Genomic DNA, 19,305 nt, shown 5'->3' on the forward strand with positions numbered 1-19,305 from the left:
ACCGAAATTCAGAAAACGGCTGTTGTCTGATATTCATGAGGGACACCCTGGCATAACACGTATGAAGGCATTAGCTAGGAATTTCCTATGGTGGCCTGGATTAGATCAGGAGATTGAGGACTATGTTGGTCAGTGCACAGCGTGCGAAATCACTCTTAACAGGCCTGCTGTAGCACCTCTCCATCCATGGTCATGGACAACGGTTCCGTGGGAAAGGATACATGTCGATTTTGCGGAAATCAACAAACAGCACTACCTGGTGGTCGTTGATGTCTATTCCAAATGGTTGGAAGTTCTGCCTACACAGTTGACAACTGCAGAAAAGACCACTAACCTGCTCAGAAACCTTTTTGCAGCCTATGGTTTACCCAAAGTGCTAGTATCGGACAATGGTCCACCTTTCACATCTAGGGAGTTTGAGCAGTTTCTCAAGAGGAATGGTATTCATCATGTACTTACACCACCTTATCACCCTGCGTCAAACGGGGCAGCAGAACGAGCTGTACAGACATTCAAGAAAGCCTGGACACGCCTTGAGGCTCAATCGGTGTTGCCCCAACAACGGCTTGCTCGATTTCTGTTTACATACAGGAATACACCTCACACAGTCACCGAACGCACTCCAGCGGAACTGTTTCTCAACAGACAACCACGCATGCGCCTGTCATTACTGAAGCCTGATCTGTCTCAAGTTGTAGCCAAGCATCAGTTGCAGCAGAAGAAGGCTCATGACAAGCGGACAAGGCCTCTCCGGATGTTTAATCTGGGAGAGAGGGTGTTAGTTAGAGATTTCAGACATCCGAAGAACCTGTGGGTTCCAGGGACAATTCTAAAATGCAGAGGACCTCTGACTTATGATGTAAAAGTTGGACATCGCAAAGTCAAAGTGCATGTGGATGGCCTGCGTGCATCCAAGGCACCCTGTCCAAATAGAGAGGAGGACAGCGAGTTCCTTGACTATGCAATCACATCTGAAGATCAAGCAGAAAGCGCTGAACCAGCAGATGCTTCTGCTAATCCATTCCAGGAAGTGCAGCCTGAGCGTCGCTATCCTGAAAGACAACGTAGGGCACCAACAAGACTGAATCTGTAAAAGTTATATAGTGAAAAATTCTTAAGTAAATACGGTGGTACTATTACTGTTATGTTCATGAAGTTCTAGTGTATAAAGGAACAGTATAAGAGTACTGTAGTGTTTAAGTTTGGAAAATGTGTTACTACTATCTAGTAGTCGGTTTTGAATGGGTTATTATTTAGAAGGGAGGAGTGTAGTAGTTCAGAGTATTTGAATAACTACGGTTGAGGCTGTCTACTACAGTGATTACGGTACTGTGAGTGTGTACGGCAGTGTGTATGAAAGCGCGTCAGAAGTAAAGGAGTGAAGTTGGAATCTTTGTCTCGGCTCCTCATTTTCTCAAGCGAAATATCCAGTAGCGATACTACACTTTCCACCTCTGGTCTGGACCCTTTTAGGGTTGCTCAAGCACCCCTAATGAGAGCTTTTACCCTAGAGCCATCACTGCACTAAATACATGTAAATAACTGCAAAAATGTAAATCCCCAAGCCATGTGAAATATAACCCATGTAAATAATTCCCACGTGCAATATGTGCAATATTTGTAATATGTGCAATACTTGTAACATACATTGTAATATAGCTTGTGCAATATTCAAAATATCACGCAAGCAATCTACGAACCATGTATATGTGGCACTACCTCAACTTATAGATTTATGTTTTATGTTGTGTGTGTATTTACTGTACTGGCAAACACCTTGGATGAGAATCAAATTTCATTGTAATGTAAATTATAATGACAATAAAGGCGATTCTGAAGTCTTTTTTAATCGACGTTTGTTTCTAATAAGCTGAATAAATGTTCAAATCATTGAAAATATATAATTTAAATATAGAGTTTAACAAAACAACCCCCACTCCTTACTAAGAAACATGTGCAGTATGTTTTAGAAATAGTGACGTGTTTGGCAGGTTGCTCCAACTTCACCATATACAATTCTGATGCCCTCTGCATCAACTTTTCCACTGAGAAAGTAATTATAAGCATCTAAATTGCAGTAAGCTTTCACTGCCTCTCTGGTGTAAACACACTCTTTCAGCAACATAGTAATGATACACATCTGGGTTTGTCACTTCAGATAAACATTTGGAAACAGTGGGGAAAATGCCTTAAATTCTTCATGTCTGAGACTCAGTTTTGTTTTCTTTCATCTCTGTGATCTCTTATCACATCTGTCTTTCCATTTAGTACAATCTTAATGATGCATAAGAACAATCAGACCATCTTGTTGATTCAAAAGCTTTATTAGCATTAGAACTTCACATTAAATATTAAATACATGAAATTACAACATCTTAAATATCTTTTAAAGACAACCAGATCATACAGAATTCAGAAACAATGACAAATACAGTTTGAGCTGAGCCAATACAACACTGCCAGCTAACACACTTCAGAAACCGGCCATCCATGAACCCACCTACACTCTCACAACACTCCCGTTAAATGCTTCAACACTAAAAGAAAACAAAACAGGTATTTCCCCGATATACCCTTCAATAACTAAGGGATCATTTAAACACAAGATCCTCTCTGACTGAGGAAAAAAGACAAATCAGGTAGGGGTTGTTTAAGTGCATTACTGCCAGTCAAATTACTGGAGCAATTTGATATTCAGTGCCTGTACTTTTGGTGAAAGCTTGGTTGAGTCCAGGTCCATCAGGATTTTCTGGTACACCTCGAATGTACGCATGCTTTTTGGATAACTCAAGTTGAGTGTGTAGATCAGCCCATAAAGCATCACACATGTATGGCTGACACTCTGCAGGTTATGGAGAACTTCCACACCTTCCAGCACAACACCAACATCAGCAAAGCGTCCATTACCATCAGGACCATGACCCTCTGCTCGGCAACATCTGCCTCAGCCTCTCTGGATTCAATGTCCTGGAACAGAAAGAACAGGATGATGAGCTGTGTGACCCTAACCTGGACCACCAAAATCTAAGCAGCTCATCCTTAGGCCAACTGAATGTTAATTTGAAGATATTTCTTTAAAGCAGTGGTGTGCACAGACATTTTGGGGGGCAAGTACTCGGGGGGGTTGAAGGGCACTGTTTAGCGCACGTGGTACACCTAATTATAAAAAAAATTACAAGCACATGTTGAATGAAATTTGACATTTTATTTGTAACATTCTCTAAACGTGAGTTTTCAACGGAGAAAAGTCACGCAGCCAACTTATAAAATTCATATCCAATATTAACTATATACAGTAATTTTTAAGTCCTTCAGTTAACTTCTGTTTACCCTCCACTGTCTGCAGGCCTTGTTGCATATATTTTGCAATTAGTAAATCAATATAGGCCTACAATTAAGACAGTAAAAAGACCAAAAAGAACAAGAAGGAGTTATAGGCTACTGAGTGTTGTCATTACATGAATGCAGATGGGCATTTTTCACAGGTAATGGGGAACTTCCAGTTTCTTCTTTCACAAATGAATGTGTTAATTTATGTTGTCTAACAAAACCTATACAACAGAAAATGTTCAGCTTAACACATAGATCTGCAAACTCTACCTTAATTATTTGTATGTGGTCGTCCTCACGACCAGTCAGCAAAAAATGCTTAGTAGTTTGGTGCTGTATGAGACATTTTACTGCACAACAAAATGGTTTCACGTTGGTCTTAGAGGGCAAACGGTACGATTTGACTTGATGTGTATGTGACTTGGCTGGTGGGGCACGGGAGAAGAAGTCTATCTGTGACTTGCGTGCTGTGCTGAAGACGTTTCCTTCCACTCGCTGAACTGAACTGCTGCTGCAGCGCATCTGGTGTTAAAGGAAGAGAGAGGTCGGGTGTGTGCGAGGTGGTGGCTCATTTCAGGGCATTGTTTTTAATCGCTCAGGTTTTCAAAAGATCATTTCAAACCGACCTCAGTAAAATGAAAACCGAAGTTTCTAAAGGGCACTTTCATTGATAAAGGGCAGAGTTGGCACCACCTGATGTCTATGTGTGCACGCCACTGCTTTAAAGCACTGCATATATGCGTTCATGAGAATGAGATGGATGCATGTTCAAGGTAACAATGACCTTAAGACCTTTGATCACCTCCTAAAAGCCTGGGGAAAAAAAGAGTCGTCATAAGGATGCATTGTGTGTTTTTGTTAACATGAGATTATATACAGTCTTCTCTTAAATTGTGGACTTTTCAATCAAGATGACAACAACAATTAAAAACTCTGACAATTATCCTTTACAGTAGACTTGTTCTCACGTGTTTAAGGGTTGATCCACCACTGGGGGTAAGGCGTTGTGCTTCTTTAAGACAGAGGGATTTCTGGGGAGACTGCAGAGCCTGCTCTTTTCCTAATGAAGCCTTTGACCTGCTAAAGAAATGCAGTTAACTACACACCAACTAAAAATACATCTAACAATACAGAACCAGGAACCCTCCCACTGATTTTATTCAGATCAGCGATGTAAATACGTAGCTAGTAGCTGCTGTAAGAGCCAAATAAGAAACTGTTCATTGGTGCAGGGAAAACGAATTGAAGAAAAGGAGGCAAACCTCTCCAACCACCTCTCCCTCTCTTCTACAGTCTTCCTTCTCTACTCACCTCTTCTCTCTCCTAAGCTCTTGTAGGGGTAAGGTTTATTCTCCTTCTTACTCTCATCACTGGAATAATAGACTTGATGCACAGGCTCCACTACATCCTGACAGGAAGACCTTCATTTCCTGCGTATACTATAAGTTTAAGTGATTAATCAGGTGTGCAGTACTACTCTTGAATATTTTGCACTTTTCTGCCAAGGTGACAATAAATAATCTGACAATTATCATATGAAGGAGTAGTGTTGTTCTCACATGTTTGAGTTGAGCCTGGGCACCTGATAAATCACTTAAAACAGTAGTATGGTAGAGGAAATAAAGATGCAGTCTTCCAGTCAGGAAGTGGTAGAGTGTGTGCATCATACCCGTTATGTCTAAAGCTGACTCACATTGTGTTTTGTCCAGTTTTTGCAAATTGGTCACAAAACTTTACCTTGTGACGTAATAAACAAGAGAGCAGCATTGAAAAGCTGAAATGATTCAACTTTTCAGCACCCGTAAAGAAGTGAGCTGTCTTGTCTTGGCCTAAGAGAGGACAGTAGGAGTGAGAGGAAGGTTGGAGGGAGGATGATAAAGAAGAGAAAGAACCAACCTTTCCCTAACCTTCCCATATCTCTCCCTTTACTCCTCGACTGTTGGAAACACCCCCTTCTAGTCAATATTCAGCCCCAAGAGCAAAAATAATTCATGCTTCCAACTACACTGCTTTATGACTTACCTCTTGACATCTGGCTTTGGCTTTTCTGACTGCCTCAGATCCTCAGCTGCCTTTTCACAGAGAAAAACACTAATTATCCCATTGTTTTTCTCCATGAACAGCAATGCTAAACATACTACAAGAAAGACAGCAATGACATATTTGTAAATTACATTGTAGAAGGAACAAAATTGAGAATAACCCATTACGACCAAATTTGTCACCTTTTTAAATTCCCATGCAAAATTGTGTGAAGGTACACTGGTGGGAGAGGAGTGAGTATGAGAGAAAGAAAGATACAGAGAAGACAGTAGGGGACAACAGTGAAAAGAGCAGGATGGAGAGAAAAAGAGACTGAGAGGAGATTAGATGAAGACAAAGTATGAGAGGGAGACGGTGTGAAATGGACAACTGCTAATCAGGCTTGTATTGGTTATAGTTTCAGTTAACATGTCCACGTACTTGCCATATGTTCAAAGAAGACAAGAAGGCTTCCTTCTGTGTGATGTTCTCAAGGTGCTGAGAACACACACACACACACACACACACACACACACACACACACACACAAACACTAGAATCCAGCTGATCAGAACCAAGAATCAAAATGACTTGACATTCTTTGAAAGGCATTTCTTACTTAACACTTCCAAATCATGCTGCTGGGTCATAAGAAATATGAAGTGCCTGTGTCCTCACCTTGTTGTTTTGGTGAGAATTGTCATCCTTTGCATAGTAAAGGAGTTTAGGTTTAGGTGCCCCAACCTGGCCCACTTTATCCTCAGGTTCCTCTGGACCAAGTGGATTTACTTCCTACAAAGCGACAGCACTACCACCACTTTACTTTTGGGAATTTCTCATTATAAACAAACAACCCATTGGACTTAATGATAAACTACTGGTGGTCAAGGTCAATGTGTTCTCATGTCTATCCCATTCTCATGAACGGCACGTTACCCTGCACATCTGGATGGAAATTACATCTGGCACAAAAGACAGTAGGCTGACATACCACGTATTCTTTAACCAGTGTGACCAGGTCTTCATTTAGGTAGATGCTCAGACAACTCAGCACACAATCACGCCTCACACTGATGTCTTCATTCTGGGAAAACAAACAAACACATATGATTCATGCTTGTTAATGTCAGAGACTCACTAAAACACAGGTGCTGAGGCTAACAAAGTCAGTGACATTTCCCTAGTGGACCACCCCATCTGTAAAACACTCCAACAAAGTTATTTGTACTCACGACTAAGCTTGTGAAGCACATTGACACCCCCCCAAAAAAGACATTTTTATATTGCAGATTTGCACGAATCACAGAAATTCCATATTGTACATTCACACCACAGAATTTTGTCAAAATGTAATGAGTTTGCACCTACCAAAACACCTCCATGGCACGAGTTCTCAAGTTCACCTTTAAATAAGCAGACAGCGCCTAACTTATTACAAAATGAATATGCTAAATGTTGTGGTCAAAGAGAATGCTTTCTGGCTTGCTTTGCAACTGATATAACTAGTAATTTTAACCTGCATGAAAACCAACCGCAATAGGTTAGTTTAATCCAGTATCAAACTGTATTACCAAACTAGCTAAGATGTCGTGAAAAAGCAAGTTTGTTCGCTGTGATGTTGGCATGTGTTGGTATTGTCTTGTCCAGCAACATGACCGACATAAAACTACTTAAAATAATCAAGAACTATATAAATGCATTTATATTGATGTGATGTGATATAAACTGCACGATTACGACACATTTTAAAGTAATAAAACAGGATGTCTCGGTCTGCTTACCGTGGCATGGACGACTGCTACTCACATGAACCTGCCTGCTGGAGAGCAGCGCATTTCATTTCTCATAACTTCAATGAAAACCAGTTACATACATTTTATATAACAGAACCTTGTTTGATTTACAACTGTAATTATTTCAACTGTGTAGGTATAAATTAACTAATTACATTCAATACATTTTAGAATTGATTAGATTATGTAGATAATAGACTGGAGACACTCATTGGCATAAGAGGTTAAGCACTTGTTGGGAATTTTCTTCTCCGACCCAGACGGGCCCCAACACCGCCCCGATGAACCGACTGGTTTTTGACTGAGTGGTCCAAGCAAAGTCTTGACAACAAAAGTTCTTTTAAAATGATTTATATAGAATATTAATGAATGCAATATAATAGAAGTGTCACGGTATGGCGGCCCCCTACTGGTCGCCCCCGTCTACAGCAGCAGCTTGTCCTGTGGGTGTGGCGTTGTGTTCGTCCCTCAGGTGGGCGGAGCCCGCGATCCGTCTCACCTGAGGGTCGTTTGTTCGTCTATATATGTCTTGTCTTTGTACCAGTTGACTGCTGGTTATTATATCCTTAATTCGGATCAGTTCACGGGTTTTGGTTTGCGCACTTTACATATTAAACCATCCTATTTCCCTGAGACTTGGCGTGATCGCTTCCATTTATTTTCGCTCACCCTGCCCGTCACAGAATAACCAGCCACCTTCGGAAGCCGCCAGTCTCTTTTGCTTTTTCCTTCGTTCGTGGTCATGTCTCGTGGTAAGTGTTTGTCTGCGTGGTGTTTTGTGTGAAGAGCTTCGCCGTGCTTATGTGTTTTGTGTATGTGTGTAGCACGGCGAGGACCAGGGCAGTCTGCCCTGGGAAAGCTCTTCTTGTACATTGTTTGTCTGTCTGAAGAGTTTCGCCGTGCGTTAGTGTTGTGAGTGGCACGGCGAAGACCGGGGCGTCTTCCCCGGGAAACTCTTCATGTTGTGTGAGTGTAAAGTGTGTACGTGTGAACGGGCGTCTGGATCAGTGTGCGTGCTCGTGGTGTTGAATGTTCAATGTTTTGTGTAAAGCGCGGAAGCCGCTCCTCACTGTCGCCTCGCTCCCCGTTGTGTTGTGTTTCATGTGGGGAGTGACTGCGAACACGAGCGGCGCGTCGCTGTTATGTGTTTAAACCGAGCGCGCATGTGTGGGTCTCGTCCGTTCGTCGTCTGTACACCGTTTTTTGTCTAGTCTTTGCGTGTGTGTTGTTCTCGCGTGCCTGTGATATGTTGTGTGTAATTCCACACATGCTCCTCCCCCTTGAGTGTGTGTGTGGGGGTGGACCAGTGATGGTCCCGTGCCACGGGGAGTGGCACGGAGGGCGTCGCTCCTAAGGGAGGCCCTGACCAGGAACGTGGGGGGTTCTCCTGAGCAGGTGGAACTCCCCTGCTAAGATGGAGACCCCTCCCCCATTGTAAGGGGGATCAGGGCAGTGCGCGTCTGTGTTTTGTGTTTGTGTGTGTGGGTGTGTGTGCATTTTGTGTTTTATGTGCAGGTGCTTCTCCCTGGCGGTGGATCGTGGCAGTCCTGGACCTTGTGGGGGTCTCCAGCTGGCAGGAGCCCCCTTATGTTGTGGGGTGACCGGAGCCCGGTCGGAAAGAGCCCCTCCCTAGAGGGCTGGGGCCCCCGAATGTTTGGGGACGATAGGGCTCTGGTCCGAAGAGCTCCTGCTGAAGATGGAGATCCTCCCTCCTGCTCGGGGTGACCAGGAGGCCCTTGGGGGCTGTTCCCCAGCCCGCGATAAGGGTGCTCTGGGCCTCGGTCTCTGGCGCTCCTGGGTTTGGTGGAGGAGTCCACCTCGTAAAGTCAGGCTCCGGCTGGGGCTGACTCTCCAGGAGGCTGGGGTGGCCCCTAGCAGAAGGCAGGGGCCAGCTCCGGGAGGAGGTAGGTCCAGGAGGTGACTTAGCCACGCCCCAGGGAGGTAACCTGCACACATACACCCCGGACGGTCACGGAGCCGTGGCCCGCCGTCCTCGCACCTGTGGGGCTATGCGGCTTAAGGCCGGTTAGGGCGTGAGGGCCCTGTGACCGACCGGGGCGTGGTTTTGTCTTGTTGATGGCCCAGTCGGTCCAGGGTCCCGCCCAGGTAGGTGAGCTAACCTGTGTGTGTTTTGTGTTTCAGCTCCGGGACTACAGGGGGTGTGTCCCTTGTCCCTGCCTGCCTGCCCCTTTGTTTTGTGTGCTGCTGCTGTAGGCCGCACAGCCGGTGGAGGGGAGTGCGGCTTGGAGGGGGGATCTGTCACGGTACGGCGGCCCCCTACTGGTCGCCCCCGTCTACAGCAGCAGCTTGTCCTGTGGGTGTGGCGTTGTGTTCGTCCCTCAGGTGGGCGGAGCCCGCGATCCGTCTCACCTGAGGGTCGTTTGTTCGTCTATATATGTCTTGTCTTTGTACCAGTTGACTGCTGGTTATTATATCCTTAATTCGGATCAGTTCACGGGTTTTGGTTTGCGCACTTTACATATTAAACCATCCTATTTCCCTGAGACTTGGCGTGATCGCTTCCATTTATTTTCGCTCACCCTGCCCGTCACAAGAAGTATACGTGGTACAAACTCTTCAGTGCACTGGTGCTAGTTGCCTAGGAATCTACCTAACCCAAGTGGATCTCAGCAGTGTCCAAGCGAAAAGCCTCTCGTGCTGGGCGATGTCTTTTCTTTCATACTCTCTGTCCATAAGTTTCGATTTGTTAAGTTTCGATAACTCCCCAATCCTGGCTGCTCTCCATGGAAATTCACCTGCTCCTCTTCTCCCAGTCTGTGTGCCTGGTTATCTAAAAACTGCTTGCTACACATCCTGCACTGAATAGGCCCCTTCTGTTCTCCTCAAGGCCACTGAGGCCTCCTTACTCCTGCTTTCCCACAGTCTTCCTGAAAAACACTAAATTGACACATCAAGTTATTAGCCTTTAATTTTCTTTTTTCCAACACACTCTCCTGGTTCAGGTCCTACCTGACAGATCGTTACCAATTTGTGCTAGTAAATAACGAATGCTCTGAGCATTCTAAAGTAAAGTATGGTGTCCCACAAGGATCTGTACTGGGCCCCATATTATTCTCATTATATATGCTACCACTGGGCACTATCATTCGTAGGCATGGTATTAGCTTCCATTGCTACGCAGATGATACTCAGTTGTATATATCTTCTAATCCAGATGATACCACCACAACTCTCAAGATTGAGAACTGCGTCCAGGATATTAAAAACTGGATGGCGTCTAATTTTCTTAAACTAAATTCTGACAAGACTGAGGTACTGATTCTTGGGCCTAAAGCTGTTAGAAGCAATTGGGCTGATATTCCCCTTACCCTAGATGGTTTTTCAGTAACACCAAAATCTACTGCAAAAAGTTTAGGTGTCACTATTGATTCTGATCTTTCATTTGACACACATGTATGCAATGTCACTAAGGCTGCCTTTTTCCATTTACGTAATATTGCCAAGCTGAGACACTTACTTTCATTAGCTGATGCAGAGAAGCTAGTTCATGCTTTTGTCTCGTCGAGATTGGACTACTGTAATAGTCTTCTAATTGGATGCTCTAAACAGTCCATAAAGAAGCTACAACTTGTACAAAATGCCGCAGCTAGAGTCCTAACCAAGGCTAGGAAATTCGATCATATTAGTCCCACTCTCGCCGCACTACACTGGCTGCCGATTAAATATCGCATTGAATTTAAAGTTCTCCTGTTAACCTATAAGGCGTTGAATGGTCTTGCCCCACAATATCTGAGTGAACTCATTGATTACTACAACCCATCTCGCCCTTTGCGCTCCCAAAATGCTGGATTTCTCGTAGTTCCAAAAATTAGTAAAACTACAGCCGGAGGCACAGCTTTCTCTTTTAAAGCCCCTCAATTATGGAATAGCCTTCCAGCTCCAATCCGAGACTCTGACACAGTTCCAATCTTTAAATCTAGACTTAAGACTCACCTGTTTAGTCAAGCCTTCAGCTAAAATTCCCCTTGTAAGGTGTAGGGGCTTGGGGGCCCCCAGACGTTGAGATTTCTGGTGATCTGAGATGTTGATGCTGTCATCCAGCTGTGTCTTGGCATCACTCTATTTGTGACTATGACTTGACTGGAAAGCAATGTCTCAGTGAGCCCTCATGCCTGTGGTCACCTCTGAACCTCTCCCTTTAGTTATGCTGCTATAGATTAGTCTGCCGGAGCCACATGCTGATCACTGGCACGTGAGCTACGTACATTTAAATCAACGGTGGTTTAAATTCATGTCCACTCAGTCTGTATTATCTATCTTCTTGCATGGCTCTACACAAGACGATTGGATACAGGCACCTGCAGGCACCTGGGGGATGGTCTGGCTGCCGGTGGATGTGCTGATACTGGGGTTCACCTGGCAAGTAACACTGCAGTCGGAGCCTACAATACCAGCATCACTGCTCCGACACGGAATGAAAGCCTGGCATTCATCAACAGACATTTACAGTGACAATATCAAAACCCAGAACTTTCAATTCTACCTTTTACCTAGTCTGATTGTGTGAATTATGTGTGACTTGTGTATTTGTGTGTTAACGGGCCGCCCAATGGAGGATGGGTTCCCTTTTGAGTCTTGGTTCTCCTGAGGTTTCTTCCTATTCCCCACCATCATAGGGAGTTTTTCCTCGCCACTGTCGCCTTTGGCTTGCTCATTAGGGTTCTGGACCCATAGTATTGTTAACCTTGTAAACCCTGTAAAGCTGCTTTGCGACAACTTGAGTTGTTAAAAGCGCTATACAAATAAACTTTGATTGATTGATAATAATTAATGTTAAGGCAGATGAGTTTTTTAATAAAATCAAATAGATGTAAATGCATAAAACTTACCTCTGCCATGAATCATTTCTGTGAGTGTAACAAACTAAAGACAAAAAACACTAAAAGGTCTGTTTGTGTAGTATTGCTTTTAATCTGTCAATAGAGCATTTACAGACTTTCAGAAGAGTCAAAAACACCACCATGGTTTCCATGGAGTCCCAGTTAAAACATGTATGCACATTTCACATCAGCTTTAGTCACATATTAAAAACTAATTAAATTATTGAAACACATTGAAATTTCAGGACTAATATATTTACAGGAATCCAAAACACACAATAACTTGTATGTTCACTTTGTAAGCAAGTGTAGTCCATGCTTTCTGTAGGTCATGGAATAGAGGTGATGCTGAGATTTTAAGGAGGGTGTCATGTCTAGCCCCGCCTCCCTGTCAATCATGTATCACTTTTTAGTCCGTTCAGTCATGCCCCGTGTTACTTCCCCTTCAGCTGTGTTTCATTTGTAATTTAGTTCTTGTATTAATCGTTGGTGTTCAGTCTTTGTGGGTTATTGTAAGGTGATGGTGCATATTATAGTTAAACTTATTGTGAAAGTAAAAATTATGGTGATCGTTTGTGGTCTTGTGCAGTCTGTTGTGTTTTGGAAGTCAGATTTGGTTAATCTTTCTATATTTCTGTTTTGTTCATGGCTTCTCGTGTCTGTAGATGTTCGATTGTGTAGTTTGTTATCCAAGTTTTAGTGTTCTGTTATATGTCAGGCTGCTGGTCGAGTCTGTTGTCTTTATGTTTAATGATTAGTTGGTCATATGTGTGTTAGCCTGTTAGTTCCGTTAGTGTTATCATGCCTCATTGTGCTCGTGTTGTTCGTGTGTCTACTGTCAATTTGTGTGCAACCCCGTATGTTCAAAGTAAAACCCGTTTGTTAAAAAACAATAACCTCAGAGACTGTGTCTGCTTCCTGATTGCACAAAACCTGCCACGTCACAAAATAATCCACCATTAAAGGAGAGTGAGGGAGCCTTACGAGGTGAGGCATTATCAGAAAGAGGATTACGGTTATCTTCCAATACGTATCTTGTCTGAGGACTTGATTAAACAGGTTAAGGATGGTGAACCGTTTGAGCTACCCTCCTCGATTTGTCCCTCCCACGAGTTCAATGAGGAGGATAATTTGGAGGGGTTCATTCTCCAGAGCAGACAATTTTTTTTATTTATCCTTGTCTCAGCCCAGAGAGGAAATGAACACACTCGATGGGTTTTTTTAACATCTTAGAGCACGATTTGGCAAGAGTGGATCCACTGTTGATGATTTTGAATTTGATGCATTCTCTGCTCCCGAGGTTGTTCATTTTCCACCTAGAGCACACAAGAGAGGAAGTCTCAGCACAGGCACCAGTACCCTAGAAGGTTACCACAGCCCCAACTACTAAGAGACCTGCTACAAGGACAGACGAGTGTCTGTGGCTGTACAATGCAACCCCGACCTGCTAACAAGTGTCTACATCAACACAGTGCTCAATATGACCTGTTTTGGCTCATGTACCCCTGGTGGCACCCCTAGAATCCCCAGAGGTACCAAAACATTTTTGGGGGGTACGGAGCATATTTGTATATGTGGTCTTTCATATATTCCCCTCTGTATTGTTATCTGGTAACGTTTCTCATGTTCAATTACCAACTACTATCTCTTATGTGCCGATCCACATTTACACTAACAAACTCATCACATTCATAACCAAGCAGGGACACTGATGCCAGTTAGCCTCCTAGCCATGGAGAGTGAAAACATAAGTAAACTAAAATCATTCATGACTGATGAGGAAATGTTAAAACGTCTGTGCTCAGAGTCTCCCACTACTGTTTACCTGTGTGAATGTGTTGATGTTGCTGGAGATGACTCCACTGAGTAAAACTCTTCCCACACTCTGAGCAGTGATATGGCTTCTCTCCTGTGTGAATGCGCTGGTGTTTTTTGAGATGACTCTGTGTAGTAAAACTCTTCCCACACTCTGAGCAGTCATATGGCTTCACTCCTGTGTGAATGCGCTGGTGCTGCTGAAGATTACTCAGTGTAGTAAAACTCTTCCCACACTCTGAGCAGTGATATGGCTTCTCTCCTGTGTGAATGCGCTGGTGTACGTTGAGATGACTCTGTTTAGTAAAACTCTTCCCACACTCTGAGCAGTGATATGGCTTCTCTCCTGTGTGAATGCGCTGGTGCAGTTGAAGACTACTCTGTGTAGTAAAACTCTTCCCACACTCTGAGCAGTGAAATGGCTTCTCTCCTGTGTGAATGCGCTGGTGTTTCTGGAGATCACTTTGTTTAGTAAAATTCTTCCCACACTCTAAGCAGTTGTAGATTTTCTCATTTTCCATGTTTACTGATTTCAGCAGTCTGACATACTCCTCACAGGTAAATGTGTTTATGTAGGTAAAGTTTACCTGTTGAGGAAAGTGGATAGCATTAATTCCTAGAGGAAAAAGACATTGTTTCATCTTCTTCTCACAATGAATTTGCAATCATGACAAAGAACCATTTGGGCTCTGCATAATGCTAAAGACATTAATTCTAAAGACATTCATGCTAAAGACCATCAGGAGACAGTGCTAGGCTTCCTTACTTCACTAAAATGAAAACATTTGTCTATGTTGTAATACGTGTCTCTCTCTGTTTTGTTCAGTGTCACTCTATGTGCCAGTCTATAGGGACTTTTATTTTGTAGGGTTCATCAACTTTATTTTCAAAGTTGTTCTTTTCCTTCCTTTCTCTCTCATGGTGCTGCAGAGCTGCTTTGGTCTGTTGAAGCTCCTTATGAGTTCCTGCAGTGTGATTTGATCTTTTAAATTATTGTGCATCAGAGAATTAATCTATGGGCAGCACCAACATATCACAGAAAATTCACCTGTGCACACGATTACTCAATGTGCCATGTTTCCAGGTAGATTACCTAAAATTATGTTGGCCTCTTTAGAAAGCACTCCTGTTAAAGTGTCCAAAAAGTCACATGATCCACAACTGACATTTTTTGTATGTACGTATTTGTACGTGTAGTGTGATGAATTAGAAAGTTGCTGTGCATTTGCTTGAAAGTCACATATGAATGAACAACTATCACATTTTGTATTTGTAAGTCGTGGTTTTCATTTGAAAGTCATGTTATGTTTGCTTGCAAATAGAATATTTGTGGAATATGTTCTGTTTGTTTACAATGATTTGGCAGCATTATAACTCCATAGCAGAGTTATTGTCCTGTTCAGAAGGGTCTATAACCCAGTCTATGTGTGTAATGTGATACTGTGTTAATACTGTGTTAAAGGATGTATAACCCAGCCTGTGTGTAATGAGATTGGGAGATATTGTGTTAATACTGTGTTAAAGGATGTATAACCCAGCCTGTGTGTAATGAGATTGGGAGATATTGTGTTAATACTGTGTTAAAGGATGTATAACCCAGCCTGTGTGTAATGAGATTGGGAGATACTGTGTTAATACTGTGTTAAAGAATGTATAACCCAGCCTGTGTGTAATGAGATTGGGAGATATTGTGTTAATACTGTGTTAAAGGATGTATAACCCAGCCTGTGTGTAATGAGATTGGGAGATACTGTGTTAATACTGTGTTAAAGGATGTATAACCCAGCCTGTGTGTAATGAGATTGGGAGATACTGTGTTAATACTGTGTTAAAGGATGTATAACCCAGTCTGTGTGTAATGAGATTGGGAGATACTGTGTTAATACTGTGTTAAAGAATGTATAACCCAGCCTGTGTGTAATGAGATTGAGAGATACTGTGTTAATACTGTGTAAAAGGATGTATAACCCAGCCTGTGTGTGTATAATGAGATTGGGAGTCTGTTCAAAGACCCAAAAACAAACAAGGCTGCATTATGTATTCAAATCCAAAAGGTACAATTGGGCCTACAGGCTACCTGTAGGGTGTGTGTGCTTTAAACTATAAAATATAACTCACCTCTTCAGAAGATCTCAAATCTCTCACTGTTAAGACAACTTCAACATTTCTGTTGGACTGAAAATGATTGGAATGAAATAATTAAAATTCCACACTTCACATTTATTAAAATAGCAAACATGTACATGCACACATGGTGTAGATCTAACACATCTACTTTATTCAAACTGTTTCTCAACATAGATCTCTGTGCCATTTCATATTAAATGCCATGTCATTTTTACAGCGTATCTGTAAATGCTGTAAAAGGTGTTCGAGATCTACAGTATAGGCGATATCTACTGCCATCTTCTAGTGAAATATAAAACAGCTTTTTTGTAAAAGGGCATTTTATACTGTGCTGGCAGCAGGCCCGTCGCGATGGGGCAGGCAAACCAGGCAATTGCTTGGGGCCCCAAGCTGGCCTGGGGCCCCCAGACAACAACAGGTTAAGAATTAAATGCAGCGACAAACTGTGTGAGCCCCCCTTTACATTCTCAAAGTCATGAGCAATGACACTGTTCTCAAAATCCCCCTCAAGGGGCCCCTCCGACCAGCTGCTGAAGGCAGGCAGACACTGTCCTGGCAGACAGCCAAGTTTTAGACGCCGGCAAATATGAAACTTAACCATGAAGCGAATTTATCCATCAGGAAGCCAAAAGAGAAAACAAAAGAAGAAAGAGGAACACAAAAAAACACAAGACAGTGGTAAGTGATGATTTACACTGGATAAATTAGGCCTACCTGTACAAATGGTGTAATTTAGCAGCAGGTAGGCTAAAAACAATATATACGTCCCGGCTAGTGTTGCCACCTGTCCCGGTTTTCACATGCCTGTCCCGGTTTTCCCGGGCTGTCCCGGTTTTTCTTCTTTTTAATATTCAGTCCCGGAAAAAATTAGGTTAGTTAAAACCACGATTCAGACTGTTTCTGCACACTTTAAATCTGTTTTTTTCTCGCTGTGTCCATTTTAAACCCCTCCAGTAACATTTTACGTTCGCCCCCCCCCCCCCCCCCCCCCCCGCTCAACAACTTACGTTCGCCAACCCCCCCGCCCCCCGCTCAACAGATTACACTCGCCACCCTGTGTCAGTATGACAGTGTCCTTGTTTTTTGTCAGACCTAGGTGGCAACCCTAGTCCCAGGTAATCCCATACTTAGGTTGGGGGGGGGGGGGCGGTTGGTGTCTTTGCTTGGGGCCCCCAAATACCTTGAAACGGCACTGGCTGGCAGGCCGCATATTGTCACCTGGTCCGAACTTTGGACATGTCTGCACTACAGCATAACTTCCTATAAACACCAACATAACGTTTTAGTCAAATGTATATTTGATCTCATATTGTCTTTCACTGATAAATAACAATGTACAAACAACTGGAGAAAATGACAGATGGGTTGAAAACTCAAATGCTGATCCCACAGATCACTACGACCTTCACCAAGACTACATGCACTCAGGGTCACAACATTAACATGCTTAACATGCAAGCTTAAAATAATACATGTTATTCCCGTCATTTATTTAGTTTGCTCTGAAATATAGATACTGATTTGAAAAAGACAAAGGATCTTGCAGGGTGACTATTTACAAGACTATATTCCTTTAAAGATCATTTTATATCGTGCGATGGATATTTACAAAAAGAGAAACCGATTAACAATGGGAAAATAATTAGAAACCAAGGGCGTAAATTACATTTCAATGCGGGGGTGGGGAGACAATACACAGTAAACATTTTTTAAGGAGTTCCTGAGGGGGCGTCAAAGCTTCTCCCAAATGTTGTTATTGGGCTTAGGAAAAGTACACCTGTATATATCTATCTATATGATTTCACCTAAACGTAAAAATACTCCCATGAATAACCAAACTAAATCAAATGTATTTAACATTACAATACATCCACTATAACAGCATACAATCAATTAAATCGTACATTAAAGCTACTTTAATAAAACCGTACAATATAACTAGCATATAAGCTTTTATTTTTGTAACAGGAACCACTGAGCTACTAAACAAAAGAACCAAATATAATTATATTCGTATAGTATCAAATAAGTAGATACGTTATCTGGCTTGGTTAGTTAGTGCTACAACATCCATTATAAAAACACTTTAACACATTGAATTTTCCACCAACTTAGTCAAGACACGAGATTCAACCGTGAGGTAACGGAACGAACAAAATAGTGTGGTTAAGATGTGGTTAAAAGGTGTTAGTGGTACGTATTACTAAGTTAAGTACTTACAGGTCAACCAGTAGTCCAACACTTCCAAACACCAACACGACAATAGGCGCAACTCCACTAAACGCCCGATGCTGATATTGAGAATAAGGAAACCTGTGGTCTGTAATGTCCGATGGTGATGGTAGGTAGAGGTGGGCGGATCGATCCAAATATCGATACCAACGCTGCTATTGATTTGGAGCAATACTCGTGTAAAAAGATTAATACTCAATCTTTTTAACTCTCCCGCACACACCGACTGCTGCGTGCGTGGATTCATCAAAGTCTCTTCTCTGTCTGTAAGAGCAGCGTTGCCAACAAGTATCGTCGCTGCAGAAGCAAAAGTCCAGGGGGTGGAGCTAGATCTAGATCCAACTCCTCCCACCGTCCATAGTTTCTTTTGGTCGGTCCAGGGGGAGGAGCTGCATCTAATCCAACTCCTCCTACGTGTCGCTTACGTTTTCCGACCAGGAAATAGAAATCCAATAAAGTCACCCTTAAGACTGCTACCGTTTAGAGATCAAAATGTTCTTTAAATGTTATTTAAATAACACAATACACGTTTTTTTAAGTTTACAAGAAAACGTAAAAGTTACCAACTCCTCAGTAAGGAAAGACGTTATTGGCTGTCCTAAAAGTCACAAAATGGCGTCATCGCCTAATTTGCATAAAACCGTAAAATAATAACGTTGTGGGAGAGAAAAAATGATTAAAATACCCTAAATATGTTAGAGTGACTGACGGAGACTGTGTGAGTTAAATTCAGTGATTTATTTTGTATTACACTGAAGACGCATTTATATTTACATCCGGCTCTGTAAATACGGGGCGGGGTCAATCAGCGGCGGCTTTGGGCATGCGCAGTTCATTTGCAGCGTGGACGTGGAGCGGTGTGGATCTGCTCTGACTGTCAGACTGCATTGTGAGTGTTGTGGGCGGGGCTCACGGCAGCACCCGCTGCTCGCTGAGGACAGTAACTGAAGACCATGTGTGTTCATCTCCGAGTCTACAAAAGTCTCCAGTAACACCACAAAAAGTCGCTAGATTTGTCGCTACTTGCTTAAAATAGTCACACAGCACGGAGCAGCGCACCCGTCCCCTCTCGTCTTTAGTTTACACCGTCACGTTGCTCAGCAACCATGCAGGTAGGCTCCGCCTGGCCCCGCCCACTCAGCGCT

General features: G+C 42.8%; 2 protein-coding genes and 1 long non-coding RNA gene across 4 annotated transcripts in view; 1 reads left to right on the plus strand and 2 right to left on the minus strand.

Moving 5' to 3' along the window:
• LOC143494173 (uncharacterized) overlaps positions 1 to 19,305 on the plus strand; it is a 295,830-nt gene that overhangs the window by 246,592 nt on the left and 29,933 nt on the right. The window lies entirely within an intron of this gene.
• The window catches only part of LOC143494164 (uncharacterized), a 205,981-nt gene that overhangs the window by 70,577 nt on the left and 116,099 nt on the right, over positions 1 to 19,305 (minus strand). The window contains exon 3 of the mRNA XM_076992253.1: positions 13,802 to 14,352. Coding sequence (XP_076848368.1) covers positions 13,802 to 14,352 — 551 coding nt within the window. The remainder of the gene's footprint in view (positions 1 to 13,801; positions 14,353 to 19,305) is intronic.
• On the minus strand, positions 4,134 to 7,007 carry LOC143494177 (uncharacterized). Of its 2 annotated transcripts, XR_013125563.1 has the most exons (4): positions 6,344 to 7,007; positions 6,031 to 6,144; positions 5,794 to 5,850; positions 4,134 to 5,402 (listed from the first exon to the last, which is right to left on the minus strand). It is a non-coding gene; the product is annotated as an uncharacterized LOC143494177 (long non-coding RNA). The 2 variants fall into 2 exon arrangements; XR_013125562.1 differs by lacking the exon at positions 6,344 to 7,007 and having other exon boundaries at positions 6,031 to 6,315.

The sequence above is a fragment of the Brachyhypopomus gauderio genome, unplaced genomic scaffold, assembly GCF_052324685.1.
Source record: "Brachyhypopomus gauderio isolate BG-103 unplaced genomic scaffold, BGAUD_0.2 sc91, whole genome shotgun sequence".
NCBI lineage: Eukaryota > Metazoa > Chordata > Actinopteri > Gymnotiformes > Hypopomidae > Brachyhypopomus > Brachyhypopomus gauderio.